This window comes from Carcharodon carcharias, chromosome 15, assembly GCF_017639515.1.
Source record: "Carcharodon carcharias isolate sCarCar2 chromosome 15, sCarCar2.pri, whole genome shotgun sequence".
NCBI lineage: Eukaryota > Metazoa > Chordata > Chondrichthyes > Lamniformes > Lamnidae > Carcharodon > Carcharodon carcharias.
The window spans coordinates 27,119,839-27,141,738 of record NC_054481.1 but is presented as its reverse complement, the minus strand read 5'-3'; the positions used below and the strand labels follow the sequence as shown (position 1 = coordinate 27,141,738).

The window sequence follows — 21,900 nt, the reverse complement described above, 5'->3', positions numbered from 1 at the left end:
CATGATAGGGTCCCCCTTGTCCTCATTTATCACCCCACCAGCCTCTGCATTCAAAGGATCATCCTCCGCCATTTCCGCCAACTCCAGCATGATGCCACCACCAAACACATCTTCCCTTCACCCCCCTTATCGGCATTCCGTAGGGATCGCTCCCTCCGGGACACCCTGGTCCACTCCTCCATCACCCCCTACTCCTCAACCCCCTCCTATGGCACAACCCCATGCCCACGCAAAAGATGCAACACCTGCCCCTTCACTTCCTCTCTCCTCACCGTCCAAGGACCCAAACACTCCTTTCAAGTGAAGCAGCATTTCACTTGCATTTCCCCCAACTTAGTCTACTGCATTCGTTGCTCCCAATGTGGTCTCCTCTACATTGGAGAGACCAAACGTAAACTGGGCGACCGCTTTGCAGAACACCTGCGGTCTGTCCGCAAGAATGACCCAAACCTCCCTGTCGCTTGCCATTTTAACACTCCACCCTGCTCTCTTGCCCACATGTCTGTCCTTGGCTTGCTGCATTGTTCCAGTGAAGCCCAACGCAAACTGGAGGAACAACACCTCACCTTCCGACTAGGGACTTTACAGCCTTCCGGATTGAATATTGAATTCACCAACTTTAGGTTGTGAGCTCCCTCCCCCATCCCCACCCCCTTTCTGTTCCCCCTTCCTTTTTTTTTCCAATAAATTATAAAGATTTTCCTTTTCCCACCTATTTCCATTATAAAAAAAAACCCCACTAGAGCTATACCTTGAGTGCCCTACCATCCATTCTTAATTAGCACATTCGTTTAGATAATATCACCAACTTTAACTTTAACACCTATGTGTTCTATTGTACTATTGTCGTTGACATCTTTTGATAATCTGCTTCTATCACTGCTTGTTTGTCCCTACAACCACACCACCCCCCCCACCTCTCTGTCTCTCTATCTCTCCGCCCCCCACACACACACCTTAAACCAGCTTATATTTCAGCTCTTTCCTGGACTCGAACTCAAGTTCTGTCGAAGGGTCATGAGGACTCGAAACGTCAACTCTTTTCTTCTCCGCCGATGCTGCCAGACCTACTGAGCTTTTCCAGGTAATTCTGTTTTTGTTTTGGATTTCCAGCATCCGCAGTTTTTTTGTTTTTAAGACTTGGAATGCACTGCCTGAGAGTGTGATGAAGGTACATTAAATCATCGCTTTCTAAAGGGAATTATATAAACAACTGAAGGGAACACAAAAATTCAAGAAATAAGAGCAGGAGTAGACCATATGGCCTGTCGAGCCTGCTCCGCCATTCAATACAATCATGGCTGATTTTGGGCTTCAGCTCCACTTTCCCACCAGCTCATCATATCCTTTGATTCCCTGTGAGACCAAAAATCTGAGCACTAGCAGGGCTACCGGGAAAAGGCAGGGAGTGGGACTAGCTAAATTGCTCTTCCAGAGAGCCAACATGGATTCAAAGGCCTTCTCTGCTGTAATCATTCTTTGATTCCACCTGCATCCAGAATCCTTGCAGCACCACCAGCAATGAATAGTCAGTGCCGTACCATCCAGAGCCAGTGCAGTTCCTCTCCACTGTGCCCAGAGTCACAGTGCAGAATCACCTTGAGATACACAGCAGTGATCGTGGCAGAAGACGTCAATAGTTTGTCTGGACTGATTCCTTGATGGAGAGATTGTCCTAGTGGGAGAGATTGATTAGACCAGGCCTGTATTCCCTGGAATTTAGAAAACTGAAAGATGGTCTTATTGAAACATGTAAAATTCTTAAGGAACTTGACAGGGTAGTTGCTGGAAGGGTATTTCCCTTGACTGCGGCATGTAGAACATGTAGTTATAGTGTCAGAATAAGGGGATTGGTCATTTAGGACTGAGATGAGAAGTTGCTTCACTCAATGAGTTGTGAATCTTTGGAATTCTGTACCCCATAGAGCTTTGGGTGCTCTGTCATTGAGTATATTCAGGATGCAGATCAATACATTTTTTGGGCACTAAGGGAATTAAGGGATATGAGAAATGTGGAGTTGAAGTAGATAATCGGCTGTGATCTTGGTGAATGATGGAGCAGGGTCGAAGGGCCAAGTGATCTATTCCTGTTCCTATTTCTTATGTTCACAACAGCACCATCCTCTCATTCATGGCCCCAGTGTGACTGCAATGTCGTCCATTGACTCCAGCTAGAAAATCTACACATGGAAACAAGGGGAAGACAGAATCAGACTGGGCTATACTCCCCTCACTGATGCAATAGAGAACCAGCACAATATCTGGGCTTACGCATGAAGAATAAGCAGCTGGATGAGGTACCAGACAGTGTTTATAACTGGACTCTAACAATGCTCAAACCCTTCAGGACAGGAGGAGGGGTATTATGGACAGAAAATTAATTTGCAAATCAATGATTACACTTCAAATGTCATTTGTGTGAATGCTATGAGATCCTTTGCATAAATATGATGCTATATAAATGTAAATCTTTATTTCTTTAAAACTGTGTTACTTTAATTTCGGAGTACAGGAGTATAGTGGTTATGTCCCTGGACCAATAATCCAGAGACATGAGTTCAAATCCCAACACAGCAGCTGGGGAATTTAAATTCAGTTAAATAAATAAGCCTAAAATAAAAAGCTAGTATCAGTAATAATGACTATGAAACTATCAATTGTCAAAAAATTCCCATGTGGTTCACTAATGTCCTTTAGGGGAGGAAACCTGCTGTCCTTATCCAACCCGGCCTAACGCTAGACTCTTAACTGCCCTCTGAAATGGCCTGGTGAGCACTCAATTGTTAGGGATGGGCAATAATTGCTGGCCTTGCCAGCGACACCCACATCGTGTGAATGAATAAAAAAACTCATATTCAAAGATTACAATATAAAGTTTGTTATTTTTAACGTGTTGTACAGCATAAAATGAAATGTCTCCTATGACATGAAGTGCATTCAAGTATTTTTTAAGTGTAATGAGGGTTTTTGCCTCTCCGTCCCTTTCAAGCAGTGAATTCCAGACCCCTACCACCCTTTGGGTGAAAGAATTCTCGACTCCCACCTAATCTTTCTGCAATTATTTCGCATCTACGTCTGCTGGTTATTGATCTCACTGTTATTATAGTGGAATTAATGTGGAACATGTGGTAAAAGTGTCAGGATAAGGGGGTTGGACTTTTAGGACTGAGATGAGGAGTTTCTTCACTCAAAGTGGAATTAACTCTATAATGTTGGATTTCCTGCCAAATATAACATGAGAAGTACACACACCTACATTTGCGAAACTGATAAAGCATATAAGACCATTTAACGGGTTTGGAGGAAATGAATGGCTTTGGGAGAAGGAAACCTGACGTTTTAGTTTTATAAAAAAGTGGGAAGAGAATCTTCCCCAAAACGTTTAGCTATATCAGCAAAATGCAGTATTAATTAAATCTTCCAGGACATTGCTCCCCTCCACGTCTAATTCGTTCATGCATCCATAAGGAAATAAAATTGTACCAGAGTTTAAAAAGGGGAGCGTTTGCTCTGGGACTATTGAGATACCAATAAAATATTTTAATTTTTTTTTTTCTGTAGGATTATGACGATGTTATACGCACCAGGTTTTAATTTGCCATTGTTTTATAAAGTCATTGCCTTATTTGAAGGTGCTGAGCTTTGAGCAGAGAGCAGAGAGTTTGTTCTATTCCCAATGGGAAAGTTTGAGTGAAAGAAACAAACTTTGGACCAACTTTTTCTATTTGACCTTCGGCCCGGAAGTGCTGGGCCGGAAGTGAGTAGGTGAATGATGCGGGTTCCGGTTTCCGGCCATTGATGTCAGCGGCCCCGGGTGTATATGGCGGGACTGCCCCACCTGCCGCTCAGCTTCATCGGGCCAGTCGCCCGCTCCTACGCCGTCTTCTCGAAAGGCCTGAGCCGGACTCTCATCACCTTCTTCGACCTGGCCTGGCGGCTCCGCCTCAGGTTCCCCTACCTCTACCTGATCGCCTCCCTGATGCTGAATGTCCGCCTGCAGGTGGGGAGGGAGGGGATAAGTCGGGGAAGTGATTAAGTGAGGGCAGTAACTGGTTGGAGAGGGGAGGGGGGAGTTAAGAGCAGTGGGGGGCAAGTGGGGGGAGGGGAGTGTGGGGATAGAAGGGCAAGTGGGGGGAATAGAGGAGCAAGGGGACAAATGGGGGTAGGATGTTGAGGGGGCAAGTGGGTGTTAGGGGGTTTGAAGGGGCAAGTGGGGGTTAGGAGGGTTTGAGGGGGCAAGTGGGGGATGTGGGGGGGGTTTGAGGGGTTTAGGGGGTGTTTGAGGGGGCAAGTGGGGTTTGGGGGTGTTTGAGGGGGCAAGTGGGGTTTAGGGGGTGCTTGAGGGGGCAAGTGGGGTTTGGGGGTGTTTGAGGGCGCAAGTGGGGTTTAGGGGGTGCTTGAGGAGGCAAGTGGGGTTTAGGGGGTGTTTGAGAGTGCAAGTGGGGTTTAGGGGGTGTTTGAGGGGGCAAGTGGGGTTTAGGGGGTGTTTGAGGGGGCAAGTGGGGTTTAGGGGGTGTTTGAGGGGGCAAGTGGGGTTTAGGGGGTGTTTGAGGGGGCAAGTGGGGTTTAGGGGGTGTTTGAGGGGGCAAGTGGGGTTTAGGGGGTGTTTGAGGGGGTGTGGGGTTTAGGGGGTGTTTGAGGGGACAAGTGGGGGGTTAGGGGGGTTTGAGGAGCCACGTAGGGCTTTGAGGGGCTAAGTTAGGGCCCAAGTGGGGGTTTGAGGGCCCAAGTGGGGGTTAGAGGGGTTTGAGGGCCCAAGTGGTGGTTAGAGGGGTTTGAGGGGCCAAGTGGGGGTTAGAGGGATTTGAGGGGCCAAGTGGGGGTTAGGGGGGTTTGAGGCGGCAAGTAGGGGTTTGAGGGGGCAAGTGGGGGTTAGGGGGGGTTTGAGGCGGCAAGTGGGGGTTAGGGGGTTTGAGGGGGCAAGTGGGGTTTAGGGGGTTTGATGGGGCAAGTGGGCTTAGGGGGTTTGATGGGGCAAGTGGGTGTTGGGGGGTTTTGAGGAGGCAAGTGGGGGCAGTGGGGTGTGAGGGGACGTGGGGGTTGGGGGTTTTGAGGGGCAAGTGTGGGTTAGGGGGGTTTGAGGGGACAAGCAGAGGTTGGGGGGTGTGTGGGTTAGAGGTTTTTGAGGGGGCATGTGGGGGTTGGGCGGCTTGAAGGGCCTTAGGGGTTTGAGGGGCCAAGTGGGGGTTGGTGGGGGGATTGAGGGAGCAAGTGGGGGTTCAGAGGGGATTGAGGGAGCAAGTGGGAGTTGAGGGGGGTTTGAGGCGGCAAGTGGGGGAAGGGGGGTTTGAGGGGGCAGGGGGGTTTGAGGAGGCAAGTAGGGGGAGGGGGTTTGAGGGGGCAAGTTGGGGCAGGGGCGGTTGATGGGGCAAGGGGGTTGAGGGGGCAAGTGGGGGTTAGGTGGGTTTGAGGGGGCGGGGTTAGGTGGGTTTGAGGGGGCAAGTGGGGGTTAGGTGGGTTTGAGGGGGCAAGTGGGGTTTAGGTGGGTTTGTGGGGGCAAGTGGGGCTTAAAGGTGTTTTAAGGGGCAAGTAGAGGTTAAGGGGGGTTGAGGTTGCAAGTGGGAGTTTAGGTGGCTTTGTGGGGTTGGGTGGTTTGAGGGGCAAGTGGGTGTTGGGGTTTTGAGGGGTCAAATGGGGTTTAGGGTGTTTGAGGGATCAAGTGGGGTTTAGGGGGTTTGATGGGGCAAGTGGGGTTTAGGGGGTTTGATGGGGCAAGTGGGGTTTAGGGTGTTTGATGGGGCAAGTGGGGGTTAGGGGGTTTGATGGGGCAAGTGGGGTTTGATGGGGCAAGTGGGGGTTAGGGGGTTTGATGGGGCAAGTGGGGGTTAGGGGGTTTGATGGGGCAAGTGGGGGTTAGGGGGTTTGATGGGGCAAGTGGGGGATAGGGGGTTTGATGGGGCAAGTGGGGGTTAGGGGGTTTGATGGGGCAAGTGGGGGTTAGGGGGTTTGATGGGGCAAGTGGGGGTTAGGGGGTTTGATGGGGCAAGTGGGGGTTAGGGGGTTTGATGGGGCAAGTGGGGGTTAGGGGGTTTGATGGGGCAAGTGGGGGTTAGGGGGTTTGATGGGGCAAGTGGGGGTTAGGGGGTTTGATGGGGCAAGTGGGGGTTAGGGGGTTTGATGGGGCAAGTGGGGGTTAGGGGGTTTGATGGGGCAAGTGGGGGTTAGGGGGTTTGATGGGGCAAGTGGGGGTTAGGGGGTTTGATGGGGCAAGTGGGGGTTAGGGGGTTTGATGGGGCAAGTGGGGGTTAGGGGGTTTGATGGGGCAAGTGGGGGTTAGGGGGTTTGATGGGGCAAGTGGGGGTTAGGGGGTTTGATGGGGCAAGTGGGGGTTAGGGGGTTTGATGGGGCAAGTGGGGGTTAGGGGGTTTGATGGGGCAAGTGGGGGTTAGGGGGTTTGATGGGGCAAGTGGGGGTTAGGGGGTTTGATGGGGCAAGTGGGGGTTAGGGGGTTTGATGGGGCAAGTGGGGGTTAGGGGGTTTGATGGGGCAAGTGGGGGTTAGGGGGTTTGATGGGGCAAGTGGGGGTTAGGGGGTTTGATGGGGCAAGTGGGGGTTTGAGGGGGCAAGTGGGGGTTGGGGGGTTTGAGGGGGCAAGTTGGGGCAGGGGGGTTTGAGGGGGCAAGTTGGGGCAGGGGTGTTTGAGGGGGCAAGTTAGGGCAGGGGTGTTTGAGGGGGCAAGTTAGGGCAGGGGGGTTTGAGGGGGCAAGTTGGGGCAGAGGGGTTTGAGGGGGCTAGTTGGGGCAGGGGGGTGTTTGAGGGGGCAAGTGGGGGTTGTGGGGGGTTTGAGGGGTCAAATGGGGGTAAGGGTGTTTGAGGGGTCAAGGGGTTTGATGGGGCAAGTGCGGTTTGGGTTTGTTGGGGCGTGGGGTTTAGGGGTTTGATGGGGCAAGTGGGGTTTAGGGGGTTTGATGGGGCAAGTGGGGTTTAGCGGGTTTGATGGGGCAAGTGGGGGTTAGGGGCTTTGAGGGGGCAAGTGGGGGTTGGGGGGTTTGAGGGGGCAAGTGGGGGTTGGGGGGCTTGAGGGGCCAAGTGAGGGTTGGGGGGTGGATTGAGGGAGCAAGTGGGGCCTGAGAGGGGATTGAGGGAGCAAGTGGGAGTTGAGGGGGGTTTGAGGAGGCAAGTGGGGAAAGGGTGGTTTGAGGAGGCAAGTGGGGGCAGTGGGGTTTGAGGAGGCAAGTGGGGGGAGGGGGTTTGAGGGGGCAAGTTGGGGCAGGGGGGTTGAGGGGGAGGGGTGTTTGAGGGGGCAAGTGGGGGTTAGGTGGGTTTGTGGGGGCAAGTGGGGCTTAAGGGTGTTTGAGGGGGCAAGTAGAGGTTAAGGGGGGGGTTGAGGTTGCCAGTGGGAGTTTAGGTGGCTTTGTGGTGTTGGGTGGTTTGAGGGGCAAGTGGGTGTTGGGGTTTTGAGGGGTCAAATTGGGTTTAGGGTGTTTGAGGGATCAAGTGGGGTTTAGGGGGTTTGATGGGGCAAGTGGGATTTAGGGGGTTTGATGGGGCAAGTGGGGTTTAGGAGGTTTGATGGGGCAAGTGGGGTTTAGGGGGTTTGATGGGGCAAGTGGGGTTTAGGGGGTTTGATGGGGCAAGTGGGGTTTAGGGGGTTTGATGGGGCAAGTGGGGTTTAGGGGGTTTGATGGGGCAAGTGGGGTTTAGGGGGTTTGATGGGGCAAGTGGGGTTTAGGGGGTTTGATGGGGCAAGTGGGGTTTAGGGGGTTTGATGGGGCAAGTGGGGTTTAGGGGGTTTGATGGGGCAAGTGGGGTTTAGGGGGTTTGATGGGGCAAGTGGGGTTTAGGGGGTTTGATGGGGCAAGTGGGGTTTAGGGGTTTTGATGGGGCAAGTGGGGGTTAGGGGGTTTGATGGGGCGTGGGGGTTAGGGGGTTTGATGGGGCAAGTGGGGGTTGGGGGTTTGATGGGGCAAGTGGGGTTTAGGGGGTTTGATGGGGCGTGGGGGTTAGGGGGTTTGATGGGGCAAGTGGGGGTTAGGGGGTTTGATGGGGCAAGTGGGGGTTAGGGGGTTTGATGGGGCAAGTGGGGGTTAGGGGGTTTGATGGGGCAAGTGGGGGTTAGGGGGTTTGATGGGGCAAGTGGGGGTTAGGGGGTTTGATGGGGCAAGTGGGGGTTAGGGGGTTTGATGGGGCAAGTGGGGGTTAGGGGGTTTGATGGGGCAAGTGGGGGGTTAGGGGGTTTGATGGGGCAAGTGGGGGGTTAGGGGGTTTGATGGGGCAAGTGGGGGTTAGGGGGTTTGATGGGGCAAGTGGGGGTTAGGGGGTTTGATGGGGCAAGTGGGGGTTAGGGGGTTTGATGGGGCAAGTGGGGGTTTGATGGGGCAGGTGGGGGTTGAGGGGTTTGATGGGGCAAGTGGGGGTTGGGGGGTTTGAGGGGGCAAGTTGGGGCATGGGGGTTTGAGGGGACAAGTTAGGGCAGGGGGGGTTTGAGGGGGCGTTGGGGCAGAGGGGTTTGAGGGGGCTAGTTGGGGCGGGGGGTGTTTGATGGGGCAAGTGGGGATAGGGGTTTGATGGGGCAAGTGGGGATAGGGGTTTGATGGGGCAAGTGGGGATAGGGGTTTGATGGGGCAAGTGGGGATAGGGGTTTGATGGGGCAAGTGGGGTTAGGGGTTTGATGGGGCAAGTGGGGTTTAGGGGGTTTGATGGGGCAAGTGGGGTTTAGGGGGTTTGATGGGGCAAGTGGGGTTTAGGGGGTTTGATGGGGCAAGTGGGGGTTAGGGGGTTTGATGGGGCAGGTGGGTGTTTGATGGGGGCAGGGGGGTTTGAGGGGGCAAGTGGGGGCAGGGGGGGTTTGAGGGGGCAAGTGGGGGCAGGGGGGTTTGAGGGGGCAAGTGGGGGCAGGGGGCTTTGAGGGGGCAAGTTGGGGCAGGGGGGTTTGAGGGGGCAAGTTGGGGCAGGGGGGTTTGAGGGGGCTAGTTGGGGCAGGGGTGTTTGAGGGGGAGTGGTGTTTGAGGGGGCAAGTGGGGATTAGGGGGGGTTTGAGGGGTCAAATGGGGGTTAGGGGGTTTGATGGGGCAAGTGGGGTTTAGGGGATTTGATGGGGCAAGTGGGGTTTAGGGGTTTGATGGGGCAAGTGGGGATTGAGGGTTTGATGGAGCAAGTGGGGTTTAGGGGGTTTGATGGGGCAAGTGGGGTTTAGGGGGTTTGATGGAGCAAGTGGGGTTTAGGGGGTTTGATGGAGCAAGTGGGGGTTGGGGGGTTTGAGGGGGCAAGTGGGGGTTGGGGGGTTTGAGTGGGCAAGCTGGTGGTAGGGGCTTTCAGGGGGCAAGTGGGGATTTGAGGGGGCAAGTGGGGATTAGGGGGGGTTGTTGGGGCAAGTGTGGGTTTGAGGGGAAAAGTGGGGGTAGGGGGTTTCCGGGGGCGGGAGGGGGTGAGGGGGGCAAGTGGGGGTGGGGAGCGAGAGAGCAGGTGAGGGGTGAGTGGGGGAGGAGATATGTTGGGGGAGTGGTTAAGTGAGGGCAGTAAGTGGTGGGAGGGGGGTAAGAGCAGTGAGGGCAAGTGGGGGGAGGGGGCAAGTGAGGTGGAGGGGAGTAAGTTGGTGGGTGGGGGTTAAGTGGCGGAGGGGAGTGAGGAGGATAAGGTGGGAGGGAGACATGGGGGAAGGGAGTGAGAGAGCAAGTTGGGGGGGAAATGATTGGGATAATCGGGCGGGAGGAACTATAGTTACTGGGGGAGGGAGTGTGGTCTGGCGTATCGTAAAGGTGACTGGAAAACAGTGTGATGGGTAATGGTGGGGTGACTTGGATAACTGATGTGGAGGAGCAGGTGCACTGATGGCTGGAACCATTTTAACGTGTGTTATTTCTTCATAGGTCCATATTGAGATTCACTAGATCAGTTGAGGTATATTTGTTGGAAGATGACCTAATTCTGGACTGGAAATTTCATGCTTAATCAGTAAACACTGCCAACTAATGCCAGCATTTCAGAATATGCCAAGCTTGGAAGAGTTGAAGGATATCAGTTGTGCTTCATGTCTTGTAGTTCAAGATTATGGCGGTGAATGCTCTTCATCAAACGAAGACAATGTCAAAGATTACGATCGTGGGAATAATACTTGCAATTCTAAAACAGTTAATGATGGCCACTTAATTTGCACACAGCTACAAGATTCCATTTCACAGCTTGGAGCAACTTTCCCTTTAAGAGTATTATCTGGTATAATTGGGCACATTCTGTTGCCCAAGGATGACAAAAATGAGCCTCCCCCTTTCAGAGAATGGCACACTTTCCACAGTTGCTTTGAACTAGGTTTTTATCAGACAGTCCTTTGCGCTCTAGATTCAGAAGCTGGGAAGGGAAGTCTGGAAGAAACGTTAACCCGCACCGGTGTTGCATTGGTGACTGACTGTCCACAAAGAGCCACTGGAGCTTTAAAGATCTTCAGAATGTGGTGTTACACGGGGGAAATGTTTGTGCACTCTACACATTTCTGGCTGTCTGAGAGGCCATCTAACTGCAAATTAAAATGGTCACAATCAGAGAATCTGAAAGACAAAGTAAATTTTTTGTTTGCGTATGGATTGGATGCGAAGAAGAGGTGGCCTTGGGATCTGACTGGCATCTTTTCGTTCACATTTTGCAACTGTCCGACACATCATCTGCCAACTAGCTGACCCTTTGTGTTTCTTGATCTAATGACTTTGGAGCACATTCTTGAATAGAAAACACTGTCGCCTGATCTGAAATGTTCACTTTGCAACGCAGTGGACACTCGTAATAAGGGCTTTTGTGCTTGCTGTTTTGTGGCATGCTGTACTTAAAGGTAAATTAAAGTTATGCAGCAAAAGTACTGTAATTATGATAAGATAGCCGGCTTTTCAAATCCATTCTTCAATTTACGTGTGCAATTTTTATATAAATAATTTTGGTGTGAAAATATTTTTCAAGTTTGATATCATAAACTTTGGTGCAGCATGTAATATATTTTTTAGATTTGTGCAATATTTTAAAATATTTTAACCCCCATGCTCAACACAATTTTAGTGGGACTGTCTGACGGACACTCCTTCCAAGACTGTATCCTCCATCACTGGAGGTTAACCTCTGGTTTATTCCCTGGTAATACTTTCACTTTTGAGCCCTGAATGTCGAATTTTTAGCCTCCTCCAGGCAGTTCCCGGGGCGATGGGGGCCTCCAAGTGGTTCCCGGGGCAACGGGGGCCTCCAGGTGGTTCCCGGGGCGACGGGGGCCTCCAGGCGGTTCCCAGGGAGTGGAGACCAGAGCTGAATTGTGAGTCAATATCCAGCGGGATACTAACATCCTGTGGGCTTAGGCACTCTACCCCTCCCTGCTGCACTCAAATTGTATAGTATGAGGGAGCCCTTAAACTTTCCCACTGTGTATGACTCACTCTTGTACTGGCTGTTTACAGTCTTGGAAGGAGCATTCACATCATGGCCTGCCAGACTGTTAATCAACCTTCCAGTTGGCCTGCTACTTCACCCAGGGGAGAGCATGAAGATATAAAAAATAAGTCCCATTGCTGCTCTCAGCATTCACTGTGAAGTGAGAAGTCATTGATGAATTTTGCTTCAGTTCTACCCTCGCCTTGTAGCAGTAATTTGCTGGAATTCATTGCAGGTTTGATGGTTTTGTTGTGGGAAGGGATAGCTGCAGTACCAGGGTAAAGGACCAGAGGTTTGTACAAGTAATTCAGTGTTGAACACTGGGTGATGCTTTAATTATGCCCCATACTGATTGGAATGCTATTTTTTTTGTTCAATTAGAATATGTGCTGCTGAACATACATGGCCGAGTGTTGAATTAAATCACTTTGATTAGTTTGCAGTCATGCGAAATACTGAAAATGTGAAATAAAACTGGAAATTTCTGGAAAACACTCAGTGGGTCAGGTAGCATTTTTGGAGAGAGAAAACGGGTTCAAGTTTCAGTTTGATAGTTTTGGTCAGGGTAGAACTGATAGGTCATTGGTCTAAAGCATTAACACCACCCTGGATTTTGTAGTAATGACAGTGAAACTGTCAGCATTTGCCATCATTACTCCCCTGAAACTGACAGCAACTCTGAATGCACACATTTACGGTTAAATGTGGAAATCTAAATGTTGCTATTAGTAATTCTAAGCTTCTCTGTAGGATATGCAGCAATCCATTAAAAATCACTGAACTAATAAGAATTTGCCCTTTTACACCAATAGTCTTGCTGTAAGTAAACGTTACACCTTGTTGAATGAGGTGCAGCTGGGTTTTTAATGGTGTACGAAGTTCATAATTACTGCTAACTCTCTAGTTCTGAAAATGTAATTCTATATTTGTGGATTGTCAAATTTCTCCCTTACGATAAAAACCCACATGTTTTCAAAGTTTTTAAAATTTGTTTATATGATATTTCAACTTCTAGCTTGATCCCATGTGTATATATATATGTCCCAGTCTTTATTTTACTCTTTGTAAAATGATATTAAAAAGTGAAGGATAATCAGTGCTTTTTTTCCTGGATTTCCACCTGGGAATTCTTCAATATAATTGGCTGCTTGATGACAACGCCTGTTGCCCAGAGATCCCCTTGACTTGACACTGGATTCAAATTGCTGTTGGGAAAAAGGGAGATTCATGACCTAGAGATTGCTAGATTGTCTGGGCAGCTTTCTTCAAGGTCAACAAGCTGTTGCTTTCCCGCTCATTGCAAAAAATCCAGGGTCCCTGTGTAGTTTCTCTGTTCACGGATGCTGACTGACCAATTTACAATCATGATTGCTTGCAACAGTTGTGTAAAAACCGTGCCAATGGAAGCATCTGTGAGCACACTTCATTGCCTCAGCCCTGACTGCACCAGAATAAAGAGCCATTTCCTGTTCTCTAGTCCTACAGCAGTGCTGTATTGACATAATGGTTTTGGATGAATTAACACATTCCCACGTTCTCTTATTGTGTTAGCATATAAATTTGCAATTTAAGTTTCGTTTTAAATGATTTTTCAATTTGCACTCCAGTGCACCTAATTGGGTTTTATTTACTCAAGGCATTTTGAAATTGCATTAGCAGCGTGTATATCGACTTATTGCAAAAATAAATTGTGTGTGTTTAACACAATAAATAACACTTAATTGTGTTTTAAGGGTTTGGTGTAAAGCTGCTTGATCACTATATTGATTGATTTTTCCTTTTAAAACTGATAGGCGGGGAATAAAAATAAAATAATCCCAAATGCTAGAAGTTTGAAGTAAAAACAAACTGGTTAAAATGCTCATTGGCCTCAATAAAAGCATACAGAACACTTAAGATCAAATCTTGTCAGAACAGTGTCCCTCTCCCTCTTGTCTCTTCTTCCCCCACCCTCCCTGACGCGCTTGCACACGCGCACACACACAATCTGGAGCCTGCTGGTTCCAGTTCCAAGGGTTGTCATTACCACTGTTCACCACCTTTCTTCAATTCTCAGCTGAGTTGCTGGATGGAAGGGATTGGGTTGTGAGATATGTGTGTGTGGGAGGGAGGGTGATTTTTGTCTTTTCTCCTCCGTGCAGTCCCACCTGCCTGCTGGTTGTAGAGAAATACTTCAAGATTCTGGATGCTGAGCAGATTGAGAGAGAGATACTTTCAAATATGCAGTTTGTTTTCATCTGGCCTCTTATGTCTGCAAGCTTTCATTTTGATAAATATCTCCATAAACACAAGCTTGTTGCCATCCTCTGATGCCAAAAATTCCAGTTGCTATTTCACCACCTTCACAAAACATTTCCTCCTACTTCATGATAATTAAATTGGAGGACTAAATATCGACCCCTTCATATTTTTCAGAAAGTATTTGTTAGATGATGTGTCACTCAATTTATTTTCACACATGAACACATTTTTGTTTTTAATTCCTCTGAAGTGGTGACTCCTGTAAGGGCACACAGTTCCACAGCTGCAGGAAATCCTTTGACACCCTGACCAAGGCAGCTATTTTCATTGATGAGTTCAACAGCCCATTAGACCATGGAAGCTGATGATAACATCAGCAATAGGAGCTGGACTGGCCCATACAGCCCCTTGTATCTGCTCTGCTATTCAATAAGATCATGGCTGAACTTCTATCTTGGCTACACTTTCCCTCCCTATTCCCATATTCCTTTAATGTCCAAAAATCTATTGATCTCAGTCTTGAATACACTTAATGACTGAACATCCACAGCTCTTTGGGGTAGAGAATTCCAAAGATTCACAACCCTCTGGGTGAAAAAATTCCTCATTTCAGTCCTAGATGGCTGACCCTATATCCTGAGACTATGACCTGCTAGTTCTAGACTTCACAGCTAGGGAAAAACAGCTTTTCTGCATCTACTGTGTCAAGCCCCCGTAAGAATTTTAGTTTGCTTAGATCACCTCTTATTCCTCTAAACCCCTGAGAACATAGACTCATTCTACTCAATCTCTCCTCAAAGGACAGCCTGTTCATCCCAGGAATAAATCCGGTGAACCTTCGATGCACCACTTTCAAGGCAAGTCTGTCCTCCTTAGGTAAGTAGACCAAAACTGTACACAGTACTCAGCAAAGCCCTATTTAATATCCTCAACCCGTTCCTACTCCAGCTTGGGTCACTGGACAGTATATTGTAACTCTTTTGGAGTGGACAGGGTATTGTAACTCTTTTTGGAAAGGTGACGACGAAGGTGGGATGACACTGTATTGTAACTCTTGTGAGTTAAAACAATCAAACCAAATTAACAAAATGAAGGACAAATCAAGCACAGCCCCTAATTCAGGTCAGCTGTAAAACTAAGAAAAAAGCTTAAAGGAAACTTACAAACTTTAAACCAAAATGTGATTAAAGGGGTCAATAAAACACCCCAGGCCCCGCGGTGCCCACCGAGCACGGAAGGCCTCGAGAGTGCCGGCAGACACCGCGTGCTCCCTCTCCAAGGACACCCGGCCGCGAATGTAGCCGTGGAAGAGGGACAAACAATCGGGCGGGACTCCCCCGTCGATTGCCCGCTGCCTAGACCTGTTAATGGCCAACTTGGCCAGGCCTAGGAGCAGGTTCACGAGGAGGTCCTCCTCCTTCCCGAACCCCTTCCGCACTGGGTGACAATGTATTGTAACTCTTTCTTGAATAGATGTAACTCTTTCTTGACAGTATATTGTAACTCTTTTCGAGTTAAAACAATTAAACTAAGTTAACAAAATTGGGATAAATCAGGCACAGCCCCTAATTTAGGTCAGCTGTAAAACCAAGAACAAAGTTTAAAGGAAACTTACAACTTTAAACCAAAATGTGATAAAAGGGGTCAATAAAACACCCCAGTCCCCGCGGTGCCCACCAAGCACGGAAGGCCTCGAGAGTGCCGGCAGACACCGCGTGCTCCCTCTCCAAGGACACCCGGCCCCGAACGTAGCTGCGGAAGAGGGACAAACGGTCGGGCGGGACTCCCCTGTCGATCGCCCGCTGCCTGGAACTATTAATGGCCAACTTGGCCAGGCCCAGGAGCAGGTTCACGAGGAGGTCCTCCTACTTCCCGACCCCCTTCCGCACCGGGTGACAATGTATTGGAACTCTTTCTTGAATAGATGTAACTCTTTCTTGACAGTGTATTGGAACTCTTTCTGAGTCAAAACAATTAAACTAAATTAACAAAATTGGGATAAATCAGGCACAGCCCCTAATTCAGGTCAGCGTAGAACCAAGAACAAAGTTTAAAGGAAACTTACAACTTTAAAACAAATTGTGATAAAAGGGGTCAATAAAGCACCCCAGTCCCTGCGGTGCCCACCAAGCACAGAAGGCCTTGAGTGTGCCAGCAGACACCGCGTGCTCCCTCTCCAAGGACACCCGGCCGCGAACGTAGCCGCGGAAGAGGGATAAACAATCGGGCTGGACTCCCCCGTCGATCGCCCGCTGCCTGGACCTGTTAATAGCCAACTTGGCCAGGCCCAGGAGCAGGTTCACGAGGAGGTCCTCCTCCTTCCCGACCCCCTTCCGCACCGGATGACAGTGTATTGTAACTCTTTCTTGAATAGATGTAACTCTTTCTTGACAGTGTACTGTAACTCTTTCGAGTTAAAACCAATAAAACCAAATTAACAAAATTGGGATAAATCAGGCACAGCCCCTAATTCAGGTCAGCTGTAAAACCAAAAACAAAGTTTAAAGGAAACTTACAAACTTTAAACCAAAATGTGATTAAAGGGGTCAATAAAACACCCCAGTCCCCGCGGTGCCCACCGAGCACGGAAGGCCTCGAGAGTGCCGGCAGACACCGTATGCTCCCTCTCCAAAGACACCCGGCCACGAACGTAGCCGCGGAAGAGGGACAAACAATCGGGCGGGACACCCCCGTCGATTGCCCGCTGCCTGGACCTGTGAATGGCCAACTTGGCCAGGCCTAGGAGCAGGTTCACGAGGAGGTGGTCCTCCTTCCCGACCCCCTTCCGCACCGGGTGACAGTGTATTGTAACTCTTTCTTGAATAGATGTAATTCTTTCTTGACAGTGTATTGTAACTCTTTCGAGTTAAAACAATCAAACCAAATTAACAAAATTAGGATAAATCAGGCACAGCCCCTAATTCAGGTCAGCTGTAAAACCAAGAACAAAGTTTAAAGGAAACTTACAACTTCAAACCAAAATGTGATTAAGGGGTCAATAAAGCACCCCAGTCCCCGTGGTGCCCACCGAGCACGGAAAGCCTCGAGAGTGCCGGCAGACACCGCGTGCTCCCTCTCCAAGGACACCCAGCCCTGAACGTAGTTGCAGAAGAGGGAAAAACAGGCGGGCGGGACTCCCCTGTCGATCGCCTGCTGCCTGGACCTGTTAATGGCCAACTTGGCCAGGCTCAGGAGCAGGTTCACGAGGAGGTCCTCCTCCTTCCTGACCCCCTTCCCCACCGGGTGACAGTGTATTGTAACTCTTTCTTGAATAGATGTAACTCTTTCTTGACAGTGTATTGTAACTCTTATAGAGTTAAAACAATTAAACCAAATTAACAAAATTGGGATAAATCAGGCACAGCTGCTAATTCAGGTCAGCTGTAAAACCAAGGACAAAGTTTAAAGGAAACTTACAACTTTAAACTAAAATGTGATAAAAGGGGTCAATAAAGCACCCCAGTCCCCGTGGTGCCCACTGGGCACAGAAGGCCTCGAGTGTGCCGGCAGACACCGTATGCTCCCTCTCCAAGGACACCCGGCAGCGAACGTAGCCGCGGAAGAGGGACAAACAGTCGGGCGGGACTCCCCCGTCGATCGCCCGTTGGTTGGACCTATTAATGGCCAACTTGGCCACGCCCAGGAGCAGGTTCACGAGGAGGTCCTCCTCCTTCCCGACCCCCTTCCGCACCGGGTGACAGTGTATTGTAACTCTTTCTTGAATAGATGTAACTCTTTCTTGACAGTATATTGTAACTCTTTTCGAGTTAAAACAATTAAACTAAGTTAACAAAATTGGGATAAATCAGGCACAGCCCCTAATTTAGGTCAGCTGTAAAACCAAGAACAAAGTTTAAAGGAAACTTACAACTTTAAACCAAAATGTGATAAAAGGGGTCAATAAAACACCCCAGTCCCCGCGGTGCCCACCAAGCACGGAAGGCCTCGAGAGTGCCCGCAGACACCGCGTGCTCCCTCTCCAAGGACACCCGGCCCCAAACGTAGCCGCGGAAGAGGGACAAACAGTCGGGCGAGACTCCACTGTCGATCGCTCGCTGCCTGGAACTATTAATGGCCAACTTGGCCAGACCCAGAAGCAGGTTCACGAGGAGGTCCTCCTACTTCCCGACCCCCTTCCGCACCGGCTGACAGTGTATTGGAACTCTTCCTTGAATAGGTGTAACTCTTTCTTGACAGTGTATTGGAACTCTTTCTGAGTCAAAACAATTAAACTAAATTAACAAAATTGGGATAAATCAGGCACAGCCCCTAATTCAGGTCAGCGTAGAACCAAGAACAAAGTTTAAAGGAAACTTACAACTTTGAAACAAATTGTGATAAAAGGGGTCAATAAGGCACCCCAGTCCCCGCGGTGCCCACCAAGCACGGAAGGCCTTGAGTGTGCCAGCAGACACCGCGTGCTCCCTCTCCAAGGACACCCGGCCGCGAACGTAGCTGCGGAAGAGGGATAAACAATCGGGCGGGACTCCCCCGTCGATCGCCCGCTGCCTGGACCTGTTAATAGCCAACTTGGCCAGGCCCAGGAGCAAGTTCACGAGGAGGTCCTCCTCCTTCCTGACCCCCTTCTGCACCGGGTGACAGTGTATTGTAACTCTTTCTTGAATAGATGTAACTCTTTCTTGACAGTGTACTGTAACTCTTTCGAGTTAAAACCAATAAAACCAAATTAACAAAATTGGGATAAATCAGGCACAGCCCCTAATTCAGGAAACTTACAAACTTTAAACCAAAAGGTGATTAAAGGGGTCAATAAAACACCCCACCAAGCACGGAAGGCCTCGAGAGTGCCAGCAGACACCACGTGCTCCCTTTCCAAAGACACCCGGCCACGAACGTAGCCGCGGAAGAGGGACAAACAATCGGGCGGGACTCCCCCGTCGATCGCCCGCTGGACCTGTTAATAGCCTACTTGGCCAGGCCCAGGAGCAGGTTCACAAGGAGGTCCTCCTCCTTCCCGATCCCCTTCCGCACTGGGTGACAGTGTATTGTAACTCTTTCTTGACAGTGTATTGTACTATTACAAAGGACTTGCTCAAATCAGCCCAGAACTTGTAAATGGAAACAAGGCTTTGCCAGGATTTGAACCCAGGGTGTTCTGTTTACTAAACAAGCACTTTAACCAACTAAGCCACAGAGACCAATTGCGCCAGTGTATTATGTGGAAGGAATCTTTGCCTATGGTCATTACCAATTAGTGATTCAGTGCAGGAATCCTTGTCACCATTAATTGTTGACATTGATGCCAATTATACATCTAACTCACCTTGGTCCTGTTTAAGGCAGCATGCACAAGGATTGAATCTGGCTTCTTCCTGTTTGGGCAAGTACCACACCACACAAGAAATATACACCCACATGCATATTATTAATATTGACAAATTTTATGTAAAGGGATTGGTATTTCAATGGAAGCAGAAACTAATTCATTACCTCCTCGTTTGGTAGGTCTTTGGCCTCCTGATCATGACCTTTTACAAAGAATGGAAGTTCTCACAACAGAGTTGTCAGTCCAATGCATTCTTTCCCTGACAGGTTTCCATTTTGAACTCTTTAACTATTAAATTAATCTCATAGATTGCTCAAAAGGTTTAGATTTGAAACCCACTCCCTGCTTAACTCTCCTCACGATTAACACAAAGCTTAATTATTGTACATCCAAATAGTCAACATTGTGTCAGCAAACCCTTTCGTAATGCAGTCACAAATTTCATTGTGAGGGATTGTGGCTCAAGGTGTCACATGACCTGTCAGATGAATTTGCCAGTGAGGATTGAGTCGTCATTTTTTTTCATGTTTTTAATAATTGTAAATTGTTTTCCTGAAAGCCAAACATGAAGTTTAGTCTTCAATATTTTGTAATTTCTGATTTTGTGATCCCAGCAGCAAATCTTGACCACAGTTCCCAATATGTGCTCCTAGCACTGGGAACTCTAATTCACACATCCTATCATTAAATAGGAAGAGGAGGAGCTTGGGGAAAAAATATTTTGCAGAATTCCTCCCTTCTCTGGCTTTTTTGATCTTTTTCACTTTGAAATAAAACACTAATTAGAGGAAGAATGTAACACCAATCCTACCGCTTTATCTCTTCACTATCATTAATTTCGTCTTAACATCATTTCAGCTTTCCTTTGCATAAAACAAGCACTTTCTCGAAATGAAGAATATTTACTAATGTTGAAAAATGAGGCAAAACTGAAATAAATTTTGATTGACGTCATTTAATCTTCAATTAATAGCTGCGAGAGGGCGGGAGTTAGTCAGAGGAGGACAGGCTGACGTAATTCCATTGTTGTGAAATCCTAGATTCCTGTGCCCATATTTATGATGGGGATTGTGAATATAAACTTGACACAGTTATAAACCCTTCTGCCAGTGATGCTGGTGTTCCTGCACTGGTGGGAAGGCATAGTTACAAATTGACATGGTTGACATTATTTCCATGAGAATGGCCATAGGATTTTAAATTGGAAATGGTTAACAGGTGGTGGGCGCAGATGTAAGATTTTTAATGCTACAGATAATTCAGCAAAAATTTTTTTCTCTTCAAACTTTTATTCTCTCCTTTTTTACCTTTGGGGGTACAGTTCTTAGGGTACCAGCAGTCCTCAAGGACCCCATTCATTAATGTGAGAGCCCAGAAAGTAAGGCTTTGCAACTACAGTGGGGCATCAACTTTGAAACCCAATCTTGTATTGACCAAATGTTCAGACAAATGCTTTGAAGTAGGGATCAATAGGCAGGAATCAGGATGTGTGGCTTTGGTTTATCTTCTCTCTTCCACCACCCATACTCCCCTCCCGCCCTCACTGAAACCCAGGACAATCCACACCTTGGTTGAGATCCACTAGCACCAACCCAGGCCACGGACTGAATGAAGGCCGATCCTCAGTCTGACTTAGTACTGCTCTGGGTGCAAATATAGTTTTCTTCATTTTCTTGCTATGTTTTGTAATTGCCAAATATTTTATCATTTATTGTCACCCCTCAATGGATTTGTTGAGTGACAAATTTAAAAAATTTTGTTTAGAAACCTGTTGATTTATGTATTTTATTCACATTGAATGCCATAAGCATCTTTTAAAGAACACAACTGTTATGTAGAGGGCATTCTCTGCTCAGAAATCTATATAATAATATTGTTTGCGTTTGTCGTCCTAAATCATGACTGTTGAGGCATCTGTGAATTTTCATCTTCCTGATTAGTTAAGTATTTTCCATGCTTTTTTTGTTCATCAACCATATACCCCAATCTCATTCTAACAAAAAAAGATGTCCATTGTAAAATAACCCCTAAAGCATTAAAAGAGGACAAGGTGGTGAGGCATAGGAGCAAGGGGCGAGAGAAGGGAGGGAAAGAGGGCATGGGGTGAGAAAAGGAAGGGGGAAGGGGCAAGATGGCATGGAATGCAAAGAGGGGGGTGTAAAGAACAAAGGGAGGGGAGAATGGGGAAAAAGGGAAAAGCAAAGAGGTGCGAAAGAAGAAGGCAGAGTGGAGATGAGAGTTGGGGGAGAAGAGAGAAGGTGGCCACAAATTGAAAACCTGTAAACACATGCTTCTTCAATGTATGCTGCTGGGCTGCCTCTGGGTCTGATGGGTATGCAAGAATGCTCTTACTAAAAGGACACAATACAAAAGAATACACACTTAATTTTATCATGTTTTACTCTACGCAAGCATAATTTTCAAGATAGATGTCAGTGAAGGTACTGTGCAAGGCATGTTTACAGCACAAACATTTCTCAGGTCAGGACCACGTAGAAATGTGATTAGATCCTTGAATGTAGCACCAACCACATGTCAATGGTTAACCTAGAATCCTGAGTAACCAGGAGGTTACTTGCAATTTCCAGATATTCAGCATTTGCATGCTTTAACATGTTCACTTCCAACTGAAGCGAACAAGATAATTTTCTTTCACTGAGTGGTTAGCTTAGATGTTCGATGTTGTCCTTCAGTGAAAAGAGCAGTTGTAACACTAGCAACGTCTCATGCCTGGGTAAGAAATCTGCAACATAACATTAGTACTGTTTCTGAACTGCTACATAACAAGTTTTATACAGTACTTCCCAAACCCATGACCTCCACCATTTAGAAGAAGCAGAGCAGCAGGTGCATGAGCACACCACCACCTCCAAGACACACACTATCCTGACTTGGACATATGTCATTATTCCTTTATGCATCAAAATCCTGGAACTCCCGATTTGACAGCACTGTCACCACACAAACTGCAGTAGTTTAAGAAGATGGCAGCTCACCACTACCTTCAATTAGCAATGGGTAATAAA

General features: G+C 48.2%; 2 protein-coding genes across 2 annotated transcripts in view; both read left to right on the top strand.

The window, feature by feature from the left end:
- Positions 1-3,820: 3,820 nt before the first annotated feature.
- The window catches only part of LOC121288667 (small integral membrane protein 10-like protein 2A), a 99,607-nt gene continuing 81,527 nt past the window's right edge, over positions 3,821-21,900 (top strand). Inside the window, exons 1-2 of the mRNA XM_041207369.1 lie at positions 3,821-4,000; positions 9,810-10,762. Of these exons, the coding sequence (XP_041063303.1) occupies positions 3,821-4,000; positions 9,810-9,830 (201 nt within the window). The 3' untranslated portion in view covers positions 9,831-10,762. The remainder of the gene's footprint in view (positions 4,001-9,809; positions 10,763-21,900) is intronic.
- cyth3a (cytohesin 3a) overlaps positions 10,628-21,900 on the top strand; it is a 121,201-nt gene continuing 109,928 nt past the window's right edge. Inside the window, exons 1-2 of the mRNA XM_041207362.1 lie at positions 10,628-10,762; positions 14,388-14,463. Of these exons, the coding sequence (XP_041063296.1) occupies positions 10,748-10,762; positions 14,388-14,463 (91 nt within the window). The 5' untranslated portion in view covers positions 10,628-10,747. The remainder of the gene's footprint in view (positions 10,763-14,387; positions 14,464-21,900) is intronic.